Below are 16573 nucleotides of genomic sequence, written 5' to 3' on the forward strand. Positions count from 1 at the left end.
TGTTGGTGGAGTTGTGAACAAATCCAACCATTCTGGAGAGCAATTTGGAACTATGCTCAAAAAGCTACCAAACTGTGCATACCCTTTGACCCAGTAGCATTTCTACTGGGTTTATATCCCAAAGAGATGTTAGAGGAGAGAAAGGGACCCAGATGTGCAAAAATGTTTGCGGCAGCCCTTTTTCTAGTGGCCAGAACTGGAAAGTGAATGAATGCTCATCAACTGGAGAATGGCTGAATAAATTATGGTGTATGAATGTTATGGAATATTATTGTTCTGTAAGAAACGATCAGCAGGAAGATTACAGAGAGGCATAGAGAGACTTCATATGAACTGATGCTGAGTGAAATGAGCAGGACCAGGAGATCATTATACCCCGTAACAAGAAGATTGTATGAGCAATTCTGATGGACATGAATCTCTTCAACAATGGGGTGATTCAGGCCAAAACCAATAGACTTGTGATAGAGAGAGAGCCATTTACAAATAAAGAGAGCACCGTAGGAGCTGAGTGTGGACCACAACATAACATTCTCACTCTTGCTGTTATTTGCTTGAATTTTGTTTTCTTTTTCATTTTTTTCCTTATTGATTCGATTTTTCTAATGCAACAAGATAACTGTATAAATATATGTACATATATTGGATTTAACATATATTTTAACACATTTAACATGTATTGGACTACCTGCCATCTAGGGGAGGGGATGGGGAAAAGGAGAGGAAAAGTTGGAAAAGAAGGCTTTGCAAGGGTCAATGCTGAAAAATTACCCAGGCATATGTTTTGTAAATAAAAAGCTTTAATAAAAAAAAAGAAAGAAATTAAGAGCAGGATGATTTCAGAGAAACCTGGGAGACTTATGCTGAATGACGTGAGTAGAACTAGGAGAACATTGTACACAGCAACAACAAGAGTACATGATGATCAATTCTGAAGGATGTGGCTCTTTTCAACAATAAAATGATTCAGGGCAGGTCCAATGGAACTGTGAGAGAGCCATTTGCATCCCCAGAGAGGACTGTGGAGACTGAGTATAGATTATAACATAGCATTTTCACTTTTTTATTGTTGTTTGCTTGCATTTTGTTTTCTTTCTCATTTTTTTCCCTTTTTGATCTGATTTTTCTTGCACAGAATAATAATTGTAGAACTAGAGTAATTGCACATATTTAACATATATTGGATTACTTGCCATCTCAGGGAGGGTGGAGAAGGCAGGGAAAAACTCTGGAACACAAGGTTTTGCAAGGGCAAAGGTTGACAATTATCTATGCATATGTTTTGAAAATAAAAAGCCTAAATAAAAAAGAAATTCTGGTGTAAAAAAAAAGAAATAAATGTAGCCCAAATTAAAAAAAAAATAAATCATCCCTGTAGAATTGAATGGTATGCCAGATGTGGTCAGCCCAGAGAAGAGTACAGAAGAGATATTCTTTCCTTATTCCTCTCTCAATGTAGCCCAAGATTGCAAGTTAGCAAGTGAAGGCATTGGACATTTATCAAGTGCCTACTTTGTGCCCGGCATTGGTATGCAGGTATGCAGAAGAAGACAAAATACAGTTCTTGCCCTCAAGAAGCTCACAGTCTAATGAGAGATACAGCCTGCAAACAACTACATACAAATAAGATCTAGAAAGAGGAAAATTTGAGATTATCTTAGAGGAAAATATTCAAAACAGCTTTGACAAAACAACCAACTTTTTGGTCTACCGCACCGTATTGTTGATTCATATTGAGCCGATAGGCCGCTAAAACCCCCAGATTTTTGGCAGCCAAGGGCCACTGTCGAACTGTGCCCTTTCCACGTAGTCCTGGTGAAACTGATTTTTTTGAATGCCAGTATATTTTATCCCCTGAATTTGATTTTACTCAATTCAGTTTAACAAGATTTGTTGAATTTGTTCAATCTGCCATTCAACACGGAATGTATCCCTCTCTCCCAGCTTGGTCTCGGCTGTTATTTGGATGAATACACCATCTATGGCCTTTTCCAAGTCATGAGCACAGGACCAAGCACAAATGTACTTAGAAGCAATTAGGTGACATAGTTGATAGAACACTGAGCTTAGAGACCTAGAGAAGACCTGAATTCAAATCTGACCTTAGACATTTACAAACTGAGCAAGTCACTTCCTTCTGTCTTCCTTTCTTCAACTATAAAAGAGGGATAATAACAGGATTTAAACTTTTAATGTTGTTTTGAGAATCAAGTGAGGTAATATGTGCATAGCATTTATTAACATAGTGCCTGGCATATAGTAGGTGCTTAATAAATGCTTATACTCTTTTCTCACCATGGATTTCAGTTTCCTCATCCATAAAATAAGAAGACTGCACTAGATGAGCCCCACCCAGCCCTGAAAACCTATGAATTGAAGCCATTTTGGTGTCCCATGATCGGGGGGACAACTCTAGACGTGGAGTGTTGGGCATTGGGCAGCCTGGGCTTGATTCTTGGTTTCTATTGGTGTGAATTTGGGTAAATCACTTCCCCAATCTGGGCTGCCATCTCTTCCTCTATTTAAAAAGAGATGATTGATGGAAAGAGCACTGGCTTTGATGTCAAAGGACACGAGTTAAAATTCTCTCTCTGCCTTTTACTGTGTATCTAGCAAGGAAAGCTCAGTTTCCTCATTCATAAAGTGAGAGGTTGGTCTAAATGATATCAAAGGTACCCGCAGGCTCTAAATGCTCTGGTCTTATGGTCTGAGGCTCAAGAAGCCATGTCCATGTCCAGTCAAGGTTTGGGTCACCCACTGGAAGAAGTTGGGCCATCCGACTCTTCCTGCCCTCCTGTCCTGGGGTGACCCTGGGGTATCCGAGGATGGGAGCAGGAAGGGGAGGACGGTGTCCTCCCTTCTAGACCTCTGCCCAGGCCCTTCCTGACATTTCCCCCAGCTCATTGGGAGGGGGAATGGCATTTCAGGTCATCCCGTCCCCCAGATCAAAGCAGCCTCAAGCTGTTTCCCTTGTCTCAGGGCCAGCTGGGGTTCGGAGGGAGGGAGGGATGGACCACGATGTCCTAGGCTGAAGTGGGGGTGGGGACCCTGCTCCGGGAAGCCCAGGGCTCTGCCTGGAAATACTTTTTTGTGGATGGAAAAAGCGACTGCCGGTTTAGCTCCCATAACATTAGCTCCCATTTCTTCAGTGCTTTGGGGTTTCCAAAATGCCTTCTTCATGGCCAGTCTGGGAAATGGGCAATGTTGATATTATTATCTCTATTTAGCAGATGGGGAAACTGAGGCATAAGGAGGGACCAGGTCTCATCTCTGCCCTTAGATCATAGCATTCTCTCCTTCACCTGTCAGGGAGACAGTTCTGCTGGGGAGAGGAAGCTGGGGCTTCAGTTGTCCCAAATAGAATCTATAAGGGGTAGTCAGATGGTACCAGATGAAGTGGGGGGAAGTACCCACTTGGCAAGAATTCATATTATTTTGAACTGGAGGGCCCCTTAAAGAACACCTACTCTATAATTTTACAGAAAAGGAAAGTGAGGTCCAGAGAAATCATATGCTGAAGATTACATAGCTAGTAAATTGCAAAAATTTGAACCTGGGTTCCCTAGCTGCAAATCCAGTATTCCTTCTGCAATTCTTCATTGCCCCCTGGAACTTTGGCTGGGAGAAGGTGGGAGTGCAGAGGAATGTAGCATAAATCTCCTTGGGGAAAGCACTGGGCTGTTCCCTCTCCCCTGCCCAGGGACCCCACCCTGCTCCACCCCCTGTGCCCGTTGTGCCAAGGGGACAGCCTGGGATTGTGCGGCCAGGGGAGCTCAGCCCAGCCCGAAATAGCCGCCTCTGGTCAGGGAGACTAATTTTAAAAGCCGCGCTGGCGACGCCATAGGCCTTTCTGGGAACCTATGAATGTCCCTATGTTTGCCCAGGGAGGGAGCCTTGCCCAGGCCCGGGGGGTGGGGGGATTGGCTCTCCTGATTCCAGATGTTGGACAGCTGGAGAGAATTCCCTGCCTGAGAGCAGAGGGGGTCAGCGAAGGTCCGGCTTGGTCTTGGCTATTAAGCATGGGCTGTGATGATGGAGCAAGGAGAGAAAAGTGTTTGGGCAACTGGGTGCCAGATCCATCCTTGTTGAGCCTCAGAGATGTTATCCTGTTTTCCTATTCCCAACACTTTGTGGTTCTGGGGATATGGACTCAGAGGAGCCAGGGGAGAGCAAAAATACAGACTGAGTCCAGGCTGCTTGGACTGGCTGACATGGCCCCAAGCAGGACAGCCACTTCAGAACTCTGTGTCTTGGATCAGCATCCGTGTCTCTGTGGGCTGTGTACATCCCCAAGGGATACAAGAAATTTGCCAATAACATGATGGATGATTTTGGTCCAGTCATTTCCTTCTCAGCCCCTCCACTTATGAAAGATCAGATGGCATTAAAGGACATTTCCACTCTAAATCCCATGTTCCAACTCTGGTGTTCTAAGTCTCTTCTGCTCTCACATTCTAACTTCTAAGGACTCTTCTAGCTCTCACATGCTTAGTTTAACATGTGTTCTAAGTTCTCAGAACTCCTAGTTTTGATGATCTATATTCTAAGGCCTTCCTCAACTCTGATAGTCTAAATCCTATCTCATCTCTGCCATTCCCTAATCTTAGATTAGACTGTCAGCTCCAGTCATCAATGTTCTATGCCCACCCCCCAACTCTGACAGCCTGAGTTCTAAGAGCCTTCCCAATTCTGACCTCCTGGGTTCTAAGGGCCCTCCCAGCTCTGACCTCCTGGGTTCTAAGGTCCTCCCAATTCTGACCTCTCAGGTTCTAAGGGCCCTCCCAGTTCTGACCTCCTGTGTTCTAAGGGCCCTCCCAGCTCTGACCTCCTGGGCTCTAGGGGCCCTCCCAGCTCTGACTTCCTGGGTTCTAAGGGCCCTCCCAGTTTTGACTTCCTGTGTTCTAAGGGCCCTCTCAGCTCTGATATTCTAGAATTTTTCCCGGGGGGAGGGGGAATCTAGAGAGGACCTTTTTTATGCTGAGAAGAATCAGGTCATATCCAGGACAGGGCAGATGTGCCGGCTGAGCCCAGCTTCTAAGGCAATCCCCTGCTTCCTTGGCAAGCTCCTTAATGATAATTATGTTGTTCAGGTTGTTCTTCTCTCATCTGGCCCCCGGATGTGCATGCAGATGCATCTGCAGATGCTGGGCTCGGTTCATTAGGTTGCCACAAGCTTTCAGGGAACTTAGCTGGCTTTCCTGACACACTGGGATGAGAGTTGTTACCCATAGGATCTGGGAGATGAAGTCTAGATAGCTCGTGGGCGTGCCTGAGGGAGCAGTATAGCAGAATGGGTCAATCAGTGTCTTTTGGAAGGGAGGGTTAGGAGACCTGGCGTGGAAGCGGCCCATCTGTCAGTCCAACCCAGGGTAAGCCCAGAATGGAGGGAAAGGAACTTTTCCCATCCTCTTTTCTCTCAGGATTAAAAATTAAAGATCCGAGTGACATGAGTAGGACCAGGAGAACATTGTACACAACAACAGCCAGATTATATGATGATCAATTCTGATGGACATGGCTCTCTTCAACAAGGAGGAGATTCAGGCCAGTTCCAATAGTCTTGTGATGGAGAGAACCATTGACATCCAGAGAGAGGACAGTGGGAACTGAGTGTAGATCACAACATAGTATTTTTTGGTTGTCGTTTGCTTGCATTTTGTTTTTTTTTTCTGTTTTTTTTTCTTTTGGATCTGATTTTTCTTGTGCAACATGATAATTGTGGAAATATGTATAGAAGAATTACACATATTTAACCTATATTGGGTTACTTGCCATCTAGGGAAAGGGATGGGAGGAAGGGAGGGAAAAATTGGAACAGAAGGTTTTGTAAGAGTAAATGTTGAAAATTATCTATGCACATTTTGAAAATAAAAACTTTTAATTAAAAGAATTTGCCCTGCAAAAATTATAATAAATTATAAATGCAAGTTTCAAAAAAAAAAAAGAATTAAAGCTCCCCAAGTTTCTGCCCTCCAAGCTCTGTCTAACCCCAGGCTCCTGCCTTGATCCCTTGCTCCAAGCAGGATCCAGGACTGTGAGTAGGACCGTAGGCTAGGACAGGCTTGGCCTGGTGTCCCTGAACCTCTGGGTGCAGGAGAGAGCAACATCACTGCCTGAACCCTCCAGGGCTCAATTGATACTCCATATTGCCTTCTGGCTGAGCCCTGGTTGCTCTAGAGAAAAACAGGAAAAAAGAAGTTTCCATACTCAGAGATCTCCTAGTATGAGAGGGAGACAATTACTGCTCTTCAATCTAGCCTAGAAGGAGATGAACAGTCCCTGTCTTCAGAGGCCCCTTCCACCCACCCATTCCAACCCCATAGTACCGTGGGATTTCAGAGGAGCCCCACCTCTTACCCTCAGGAAGCATCCAATCGGAACTGGGAGACACAGTCCCTGCTTTTTAGTCCCTCTGTGTGAGGGTAGAGGCAGACAGAAGCCCATTCACCAAGAAGCAGGTGCTAATCCCGCCCCCCACCGCCTGGATGGTCAGCGCCCAAGTATGGAGTTGGCCGTGCCCAGCTGTGAAGTTGTCAGTGCCCAGAGGCAGAGCTGGCACTCCTCTCAGGAAAGCCTGGCTGATGCACAGTCTTACCAATCCATGGCATTTCCTGCCATGGTCTCCCCGAGCCCTGAACTGAGGGTGGGCTGGATCCTCGCACACACAGTCCCCCTCTCCCCCGTGCCTCCCCCGGCTGCCAGCAGCAGAGGGCACCAGCGTCTTACCTTATTAACCCAAATGTTTAAAGTTCTCATTGATAGAACCATTTGAAGGTTTACAAAAGCTCACTCCCACTCTGGGATCATGGATTTAAAAAAAAAATTAATTAAAGCTTTTTATTTTCAAAACACATAGATAATTTCCAACATTCACCCTTCCAAAGGCTTGTGTTCCAAATTTTTCCCTCCCTTCCTCCCTTCCTTAGACAACAAGTAATCCAATATAGGTTAAATATGTGCAATTCTTCTATATCTATTTCCACAATTCTCTTGCTGCACAAGAAAAATCAAGTCAAAAAGAAAAAAAATGAGAAAGAAAAAACAAGCAAGCAAACAACAACAAAAGGAGTGAAAATGCTATGTTGTGGTCCACACTCAGTCCCCAGAGTCCTATTTCTGGCTGTAAATGATGCTCTCTATCACAAGACCCTTGGAACTGGCCTGAATCATCTCATTATTGAAAAGAGCCACATCCATCAGAATTGATCATCGTATAATCTTGCTATAACTGTGTACAGTAATCTCCTGGTTCTACTCATTCAGTCATGGATTTAAAGCTGGAAAAGACCTTAAAGGCCATCAAGTAAAACTTCAAGTCCTTCATTTTACAGATGAGGAAACTGAGTCATGAGAGAAGTAACTTTTCTAAAGCCAGGAGGTGCCTTGTGTGATTTAGACTGAGGTCCTAAGATGTTGCTTCCTGTCAGTCACACTGCTAATAAGTGTTGGAAATGGGGCTCCCGGCCCCGAAGATTTTCTTTCACTCTTTCTTTCTGGCGATCGGGGTTGAGTGACCCGCTCAGGATCACACAGCTACTAAGTATCGGAGCTCAGATTTTGAACTCCGGTCCTCATGCCTCCAGGGCCGGTGCTCTGTCCACTGCATCTCTTAGCTGCGATTATGACTGTACATATTTATACATGTGGGTGGTTCAGTGGGTAGTACTGGGCTAGATGCAGGAACAAAGACCAATAGTCACTGGCCGGAGGTGAGACATAGCACCGACCCAATGTTTCCATCCCAGGCCCTAAGCAAGCATGCCAGCTGAAGACATTGCCTGGGTCTATTCCCCGGTCTTCTAACTCTAATACCCTCGACACCTTTCTTCCTCCTCTTGTGATTTGGTTTGAGTCCAGTGGCGAGCAGGTCTGGGAAGTGGGAGGTGAGGGCGGCCGCGGGGATGGGATCCTCCTTAGTTCACAGTCTTCAGAACTGAAAACTGATCCGCCTTGAAAATTAAAATAAAAAAAAATCAGGGACTACGTTGTGTGCTGGAGGGAGGGAGGAAACAGATTGGATACAAAGATGAGCATCCTATCTTCAGGGAGGTTACAATGTAATAGTAAAGAAAACAGGCATCCCTGGGTTATTTCCCATAGATAGTATGTATCTATATTGCATGGACCTAGTTACCCACATGGGGTCTCTTCCATTAAAATACACTCTCTAAGAGCGTAGGGACTGTTTGGTCCGTTCTCTGTTTTTCCTGCTCTTAGCACGGTCCATGGGAGTCGGTATCTAGAGCACCGTACACTTAATAAGTGATTTAATAAGTTGGTTTTATTGTTGTTGCTCGGTCCAGACGGATCATTTCCATTCATGTATGAGGAAGGAAGCCCTTCTGTAAATGCATTTGGTACCGTCCTGCCCCTTGGAACGTCACCTGGGAAGTGAAATGACTTTCCCATAAGCTAAAACTTTGTCAGAAGCAGTATTTGAATTCAGTTTTTCCTGACCGAAATGATGGTTCACTATCCGCCGTCCCACAATGCCTTTCATTTCTTTGAGACCAAAACACACATTATTTTACAGATGAGCAAACTGAGATTCGGATAAAGGGGACTGGTCTGATGGGGTTCTGCCCCACGAGTGTAAAAGCACAAAAGTGTTTTATCAGCAGAGGTGAAGGAGGGAGAGACTGTGGAGGGGAGGCTCTCTAGGCCTGGGATGATGGTAGATTTCAAGAAGCAGAGAATGAGGAGCTTGGGGCTGCTGGGGGTTGGGGGAGGGCATTCCTGTAATGTGTTCTGGTTTCTGGGCCAGCAAACAACCCTTGAATGTTAAAAGACCCTTTCTGTGGCTGATATGTTATTATGTAATGTGGGCTTATGGGGACTTGCCATTTTTTCCCTATTAGTAACCATGACTATCTTAGCTTGTGATGGCTATGTCCTGGGAAGGAATAACACCGTGTTTCTTTCCGTTGTTCGCTAATTGAGGGCTTTGTGAAGTTGGCCTGGCTTCCCCTGGTCATTCTGAATCAGCGAGATGGTCCTGTCCAGCCCCGCCGGTCCCTCTGAGGTTCCCAGGGGTGGTCCTGGACCTCCTTGAGTCATCCCAGTGTCTCTCTGGATGGAGGGGAGGGGGCCCCCTTCCTGCCTTGGGGCCGATGCCTTAAACACTGGCTGGAGAAGGGAATCCTCCACACCCCTCGCAGACACATACCTCCCTTGAATGCCCCTGCCAAGCTGAGTGTAATCCCAGAATTCCCAAAAGGCAGAAGCTGGAAGGGACCCTTATTTACTTGCAGATGAAGGAATAGGGGAAAGTGACTCGCACAGGGTCAAACACCTCCCCATTACCTCCATCTGAGCCCTGGCCCTTCCTTGCCGAGCTCTGGTGGTCAGATGTGGGAAATGGCTGCTTCCTCCCTTTCCCCCTCACCAGCAAAGCCCCTTCCCCTCCTGCTTCTGGAGCTCTGGGGCTTGCTTCCTTCCCTCTCCTCCGGTTTCTTTTCACCACGAGGTGAGAGTCTGTCCCACCGTCCTACCCTGCTCCCTGGCAGACATGGGGGAGCTGGCCTTTGGTTGTCGAAGGCCGAGGCCTGCTGGCCAGATTCGAGCCGGCAGCTCTAATGAATGCATCCTGATCCCCTCCTCGGAGGGCCTGGCTTTGCCATCTCAGACGCGGCGCTCCTCCTTTCTGGGCCTCCATGCCCTCACCTGAGAGGTGCCGGAGGTAGCCCGCAGCATCCTGGAGGCCCCTGCAGTTTGGAGCCCTGTAAGGTGCTTCTGGTAGGGGAGCTTTTAGCCGAAGAAGCTGCTAGAAACTCTCGGCAGCAGGAGCAATGGTGGCAAGCTCCCCACCCCCTCCACAGGCACTCGTGGCTTTCTTGTTTGTTCTGGAGATTCCGAGTCAGCTTCCCCACAAAGACAGAAAGTGGTTCCCTTTGGGCAGCTTCTGCGCTGGCTGGGCCAGACCACAGGCCGGGCTGGGCCTGGCCAAGCCCCGGGAGTGGCCGCCAGCCTCGCTGGGCTCTGCCAAATCCCAGGCACTCGGGTGGCCTCTGCCCAGGCCAGGGGAGACTTCTGTCTCCTCTGGAGAGAGTCCTCCGAAACCTCAGGGGCCCGAGCCCCAGGTAACATGATAGGGCCTGGCTGCAGGGCAGGGGGAGGCTTGTGGGGGGCAGGAACCAGATCCTCGGAAGGGCCCTGAGGACCAAGATGGGGTGGGAGTGGTCCCCTAAGAAGTGGCCTATAGTGAGACCCAGACACTTCTCAGCTATACATCCCGGGCAAACCATTCCCCTGCTCAGACTCAGTTTCCTCTTCTGCAAAATGAGTAGGTCCACACTCAAATTGCTGCCCCCCATGGGAAAATCATGTTGTAACTCTCAGGGGGCAATAGACCGTGAGGGTCTCCTTGAAAAACAGGAAAGCTGCAAGTAGAGAGGGGAGATGAGAGTGGAGGATGCAAGAGCAGAAAGCTAGGAGACAATAAGGGAGAGGGCGGAGAGAAAGGGAAAAGAGGGGGAAAGGAGGGAGAGAGGGCTAGCCAAGAGCTAAAGACAGAGAAACTTGAAGTCAGGATAGACATGGTGTATTGGCAAGATCCTGCAACTGGAAACTGAAACCCAGGTTCTAATGAGACCAGGACAGGTCAGTTCCCTACCCACTTCCACACCTGCTTCCTAATCTATAAAATAAGGGAAATTCACTAAACAGGCTCTAATAGCTCTTCTGGTTCTAGAACAGTTTATTCATCTGTTAAATCATGGGCTTGGGCCATAAGACTTCCATAGATCTTCTCAACTCCTGTGTCCTAAGGGCTCTCCCATCTCTGACATCCCTGGTCCTAAAGGCCCTCCTAGCTCTGACCTCCTGGGCTCTAAAGGTCCTCCCAGCTCTGACCTCCTGAGTTCTAAGGGCCCTCCCAGCTCTGACCTCCTGGGTTCTAAGGGCTCTCCCATCTCTGACATCTCTGGTTCTAAAGGCCCTCCCAGCTCTGACCTCCTAGGTTCTAAGGGCTCTCCCATCTCTGATATCTCTGGTTCTAAAGGCCCTCCTAGCTCTGACCTCCTGGGCTCTAAGGGCCCTCCCAGCTCTGACCTCCTGGGTTCTAAGGGCCCTCCCAGCTCTGACCTCCTGGGTTCTAAGAACTAAAACCACCTCAGCTCTGACATTCTAGCTAAGGCTCCTTCCAACTCTTGACATTGTCAATTATACCTTCAAATTCATACATTCTGTTCTAAGTTCTTCAGCACTGCTGAAGCTTGGTTCTAGCTTCAGCTAAGAGGTCCTCCTCTCCAAGCTCTCCCAAATACTCAAGGGTCAGTGCATCCCCTTCTTGGGCAGGAGATAACATCTTCATCCATCAGGAAAAACTCTCTCTCCCTTTTCTGAGGTAACCATGGCAACCACTCTTCCTTCTCTTCCCCTGGAGATTGTGGAGTAAACATGGCCCAGAAAGACCCATCTGGTCACTAAATGCAGCCAGCTAGAATGGGGGCCTCCGAGTCAGTGAACAGCTTTGGGGGCCTGGGAGGGAGCTTGGAACGACTTTGAGCCCCGGGGCAGCCTTCTCCCTGCTGGGAGCAGCAGGAACATTTGCTGTGGAGAAACAACCACCTCCAGGAAGTCCTCCATGAGCCCTCCTACCTCCTTTCAATTTCAAGTCTTTTTGACTTCTCAGATACATCAATTGGTATCAACTGGGTAGCTTGGGACATAAAATTCTGACCTGACATCTATTACTTGGTTGACTATGGACAAAAGGGACTTCTGTGAGCTTGCTTCCTCATCAGGGGATAACAGTACCTCTCTCATGAAGTTGTTAAGGACACAAACGTGATCATATTTGTAAAGTACTTTGTGTATATAAATTAGCTATAACTGACAAGACTAATTCCCAAGCTTACCTCACAATAACCCTGTGAGGAATTACAAATATCATCCCCATTTCACAGATGGGGAAAATGAGACTCAAGTCAAGGCAGGCAACATGGGGAACATGAAATTTGGGGTCACAGGACCTGGGTTCAAAGGCCAGCTCTGTCCTATAGGACCATGTCAATTCACTTCCACACTGCTTCCTTATTTATAAAATAAGTGAATTTCCTCAAACAGCCTCTAAGATCTCTCCCAGCTCTAGAACTGGGAGACTTCTGGAGAACTTTTGTGACTTCTGGGACTCAGTTTCCTTCTTTTTAAGGTTAGACCTCTAGCCCTAAAGATGCTACGCTTACTAAGAAAGATTTGAATCCAGGACATCTGACTCCCAGGTCAGGAATAGGGAGTGCATGAGATCCTAGAACACCAATTGATTTTCTGGCTCAGGAGGAAGGCAGGTCAGAAAGGTACTGAACACCTCTTAGCTGTAGGAGGAGAGGGAGACAAAGGTCTCCAGAACCACCGCCCACTTCTAGTCTCTTCCTGATCAGTTGCCCCTCGAATCCCAGAATCCTAAAAGTGAGGACTTCAGAACTCTCAGTATACCCTAGCTCTGGAATTGGAAGGAACTGAGGCCATCGAGTCCAAATCCCTCAGAAATGGAAAGGGGAAGGGACAAAGCCAAAGTTGCCGAGGGCTGACTGGCCGTTCAGAGCGCCCAGTTCTCAACTGGCATTTTCACTGTTCTTAGCTCCATAGAGGAGGCTGGGATATCAAAAGGGCTTTCCTTCCTCACCCTCACCCCAAGTCAACTTTGCTGTGATCATGGATCATGTGACCCAACTTTTGCTTCTTCCAATTTCATTTGCTATGTGACTGGTTAAGTCATTTCTCTCTGAGCCTGTTTCTCCTGAAAAATGATCCATTTTAGATCTAAGAATTTAGGAAACTAGAGATTGGGAAACTGACTCATCAACAGCGGGGTACAGCCCACAGTCCCAGGACTCCCCTTCCCTGAGGAGAGGGACAGCAGGTCTAACTATTGTCATGACAACCACCCCCTCCTCCTCTGAAAAACATACTAGTGGACACAGCCCTGAGAGACCGTTACTCCTTTCCACTCCACTACCCACAAAGACTGGGCTGTTCTCACAACATTTTGGAAAATTTTTTTATTAACAGGATTTTGTGGGAGAATAAAAATGGCAAAAACAGCAACAAGGAGGAAGAGAGGTGGCTGTCCCAAAAGCCCTGCCCCATCCCTGTTCACCCCCCCATTTTAGTGTCCCACCTCCTTCCCTCTCAAGTCATACTGATCCGCCCCCCTTTTCTTTAGGGTGAAGGCTGGATCCATTGCTGGGGACTAGATGGGGGAGGAGGTTAAAGAGAAGAGAGGAATCTGTTCCACCCCAGGACTGACCCAAGTTGGGGCCCTCAGGTACTGACCCTCACCCTTTTTCTTTCTAGCTCGCTGCCCCTCAGGGATGAACAGTGATGGAGGCTGCAGGGAGCTGGATCCCATCCTCTCAGCCCCTCTATTCCGGGAGGTGGAGATAGGGTATAAGGACGAGAGGACACAGATGCAGGCTGTGAGCCTGGCCTGGGAGTCTGCAGGAAGGATGAGAACCATGGGTGTCCCCTACACCTAGCACTAAGCTGGAGGATCAGCGAGTCCTGGCACCTATTCTCCCACCCATCTTCCTGGGGAGAGCTAGCATCTCATGGGCTAAAATTGGGGGTAAGAGGAGTGGACAAAGCGACTCCCCAGGGCAAGGTTGAGGGAGAAGCCATCAGCTCCCTCCTGTGCTTTCCGCAGGGGACGATGGGAGAGAGGCCCATGTGTCAGAGTGGGTGGTGGGTGTCCTGTTCTTTTCCTCTGGGGCAGCTGTAGGGAAGTGGGGGCCAGAGTGCCCGGACACGGCCTTGTGACCGGGTGACAGAAGAACAAGCCTGCAGAGCTCCCTGCTCCATCTCAGAATTCTGCCACTTCAAAGTTCATGTCCCAGAGGGAGGCGGGTTGAGCGAGCTCAGACTTTGGTTTTGTGGGGTCCCCCAAGTTCCTTCTAGGTGTTGGATGTTGGGGCCCAGCAGCTTCCAGCCATGGGCAGCAGTGGGTACGTGGACTTCAGCCGCTGCCACCTGGGACTGCTCTGCCCCATGTTGACAAGGGACGTTTGCCCCGAGGCGCTCCGGGAGCAAGGCTGATGATGGGGATGGAGGCTCCAGGCATCGAGGGCAACGTCAGAAAGGGAATCTGGGGCCCCAGCTGTGGGTGGCGCGAGCTGGCTGTCCTGGGCCTGGATAAGGCTGCTCTTAGAATAAGAGGCTGAGCAGAAGCAAGATGGTGAGAAGGCCTGAGAACAGCGCCGGTTGTGGGGCCAGCCCGGCTGATGAGGAGGATTTGCAGTGGTCCTTGTTGGCCCCGATGCAGGACGCGTAGGCCATGACGTGCGGGATGTAGTTCTGTTCGTGGACGCCGTGCAGGAGGTGAGCCATGGGGCCCTTGGCAAACACGGCCACGTCCTCGCCCCCGTGAGTTTCAGAGCGCAGGGGCACCGCTGACTGCGCCTGGTAGTTTACGTGAGCTGTGAGGAGAAGAGGTTGGATGGTTGGGGGAGGAAGGCCCAGGACAAGCTCCCACCCACCAAGGGGACCCTTCTCAGACCTGAGCCTTACCATAATCCACAGTGGAGACGTTCTCCCGCTCACCAGCCACCACCTTGTAGCCGGGGCCATTACCGTACAGGATAGAGGTGAAGGGTTTCTTATCAGTGTCACTCAACATGGGGGCGAGCCCTGAAGAGGGGAATTCAAAGTTACCCGAGTCAGAATTCCCACAGTTCCCAGGGTCTAGTTTCGCTTCCCCTTCTCAGGCTTTTCTCCAGATCATCCCGATGTCCCTTTTCAGTTTTCTCTCTCCACTTTCCCGGGTCTCCAGCTCTCTTCCCCAGCCACCACCCAACTCAGCCAAGGCAAGGAGAGCTTTCTGTACCTTCTCTTATTCCAGTCAAGTGTCACTCCTCCCCAGCCACCCCCTCCTATCATAAGAGAAGCTTCTTGAAGACAGGTACATTGCCTGTATTTGTATCCATAGTACTCAAACAGGTCCTCAACACATGGTAAACGATGTTTAAGAGCTCATTCTACCTGCCCCCTCTTCTCTGTTGGAATTACCCAGAAACCAAGAGCTCCTCTATCTTAGCCTAATCCTTAAACTGTCTTTCTCCCACTCCCAGATTCCCTTTTTCAATAGATTAATAAAATTCCAAGCCAGATGGTCTGGAGGGAAACCCCTCATGTGGTCCAATCCCCTCATTTAGAAGAGAAAACTGAGGTCCAGAAAGGGAGGGGTTGGTCAAAGGGCACATACGAAGGCAGGTGAAACAGTTGGACCCGACTCTGGTCCGACACTCAGTTCAGCACTTCCTATTCTAGCCCCCTGCCCCCTTTCACTAGTCCATCCACTTGTCCCTTTGCTGATGGAGGGGTTTGAGTCTTTCCTATCTTGTCTGTTTTGGGGTCCAGAGCACCGAGCCTAGAGTTATGCACATAGGAGTACAATAAGCTATTGGATTGAATTAGAATCCTAGGACCTGGAGCTGGAAACCCCATCATTTCACAGATGAGGAAACTGAGTCTGAGAGAAGAGAGAAGACAAAAGTCTTATAGGAAAGAAGCAGCTAAAGTTCAATAAGAAGCCAGGGCTCCCAATGCCAAATTCAGAGTCTTTCCCTCATATTGCCATGTTACCTCTGAATTAAAGAGGACCAATTCTGGGTCAGCCCAGCTGAGAAAAGTTGGCACTTTTCTCCTGTGCCCCCATCCTTCCAGACATCCATGACCTGCCTGCCTCAATGGCCCATAGTGATCCTCCAACCCAGTCCAGCCCAGCCTACCGAAGATGGAGTTCCCCCGGTGGGTGTAGCCACCAAAGGTGAAGACGTGGGAGTGGTCAGCCGTAACCACAGTCAGGGTGTCCTTCAGGGAAGTCAGGCTGCCAGCGAGCCCGATGGCCCGGTCCATCTCCACCGCCTCATGCAAAGCTTGCTTGGCCTTTCCTTCATGGTGGCCATGGTCAATTCTGCCTCCTGGGGCAGCAAAGGAAAGAGATTGATAAGGATTGGGAGCCAAGAGAGCATCTGCTGCCCTAGAAGTGCTACCAGCCCTGGAAAGGAAGTAAGTCCCCATTTCTTCAAAGCCCCAACCCCAGCTAGGCCTTCTCTGTCCTGTTTCTGAATCCTCAGGACATATTCATAGGTAAACTGCTAGAAAGGATCTGTTTCTAGTTCTGATATTCCCTGTTTTAAGGGAATATCATGAGATGTGGAATCACCTAATTCCTCCTTCTGTGAAGTATCATACTCAGAATTGTAATTAACTCCATTCTCATCTGATTTGTCCTCCTTTTCACCTAGTAAAGTTGGCACTTCCTCCTGTACTTTCCTTTTCATCATTCTATCACTTAAATAACTTCTTATAGCCAATTGTATTACATTATATGTATTAATTATTGAGTTAGGCCCATTTTTATCATAGAATTGACAAAGATCCTCTCCAACCAATTTCCATTCATTTAGATCTAATTCCTTATCAAGAGAGAAACAAGGACATATGTCCTTTACAGTTTGTAAAAGTTCAGTGATTTGCTGTAAACTTATAATTAAACCTTGGCTTTCCATAATTTTGACAATGCTCTCTAAACATCTGACCTCCTGGGTTCTAAGAGCCCTCCCAACTCTGACCT

At 48.2% G+C, this 16573-nt stretch overlaps 1 protein-coding gene across 1 annotated transcript in view; it reads right to left on the reverse strand.

Moving 5' to 3' along the window:
- Window positions 1–12986: 12986 nt before the first annotated feature.
- The window catches only part of ALPL (alkaline phosphatase, biomineralization associated), a 50130-nt gene continuing 46543 nt past the window's right edge, over window positions 12987–16573 (reverse strand). The window contains exons 10-12 of the mRNA XM_051988313.1: window positions 15726–15917; window positions 14506–14625; window positions 12987–14414 (exon numbers count right to left, since the gene is read on the reverse strand). Of these exons, the coding sequence (XP_051844273.1) occupies window positions 14143–14414; window positions 14506–14625; window positions 15726–15917 (584 nt within the window). The 3' untranslated portion in view covers window positions 12987–14142. The remainder of the gene's footprint in view (window positions 14415–14505; window positions 14626–15725; window positions 15918–16573) is intronic.

This window comes from Antechinus flavipes, chromosome 3 (assembly GCF_016432865.1).
Source record: "Antechinus flavipes isolate AdamAnt ecotype Samford, QLD, Australia chromosome 3, AdamAnt_v2, whole genome shotgun sequence".
Classification (NCBI taxonomy): Eukaryota; Metazoa; Chordata; class Mammalia; order Dasyuromorphia; family Dasyuridae; genus Antechinus; species Antechinus flavipes.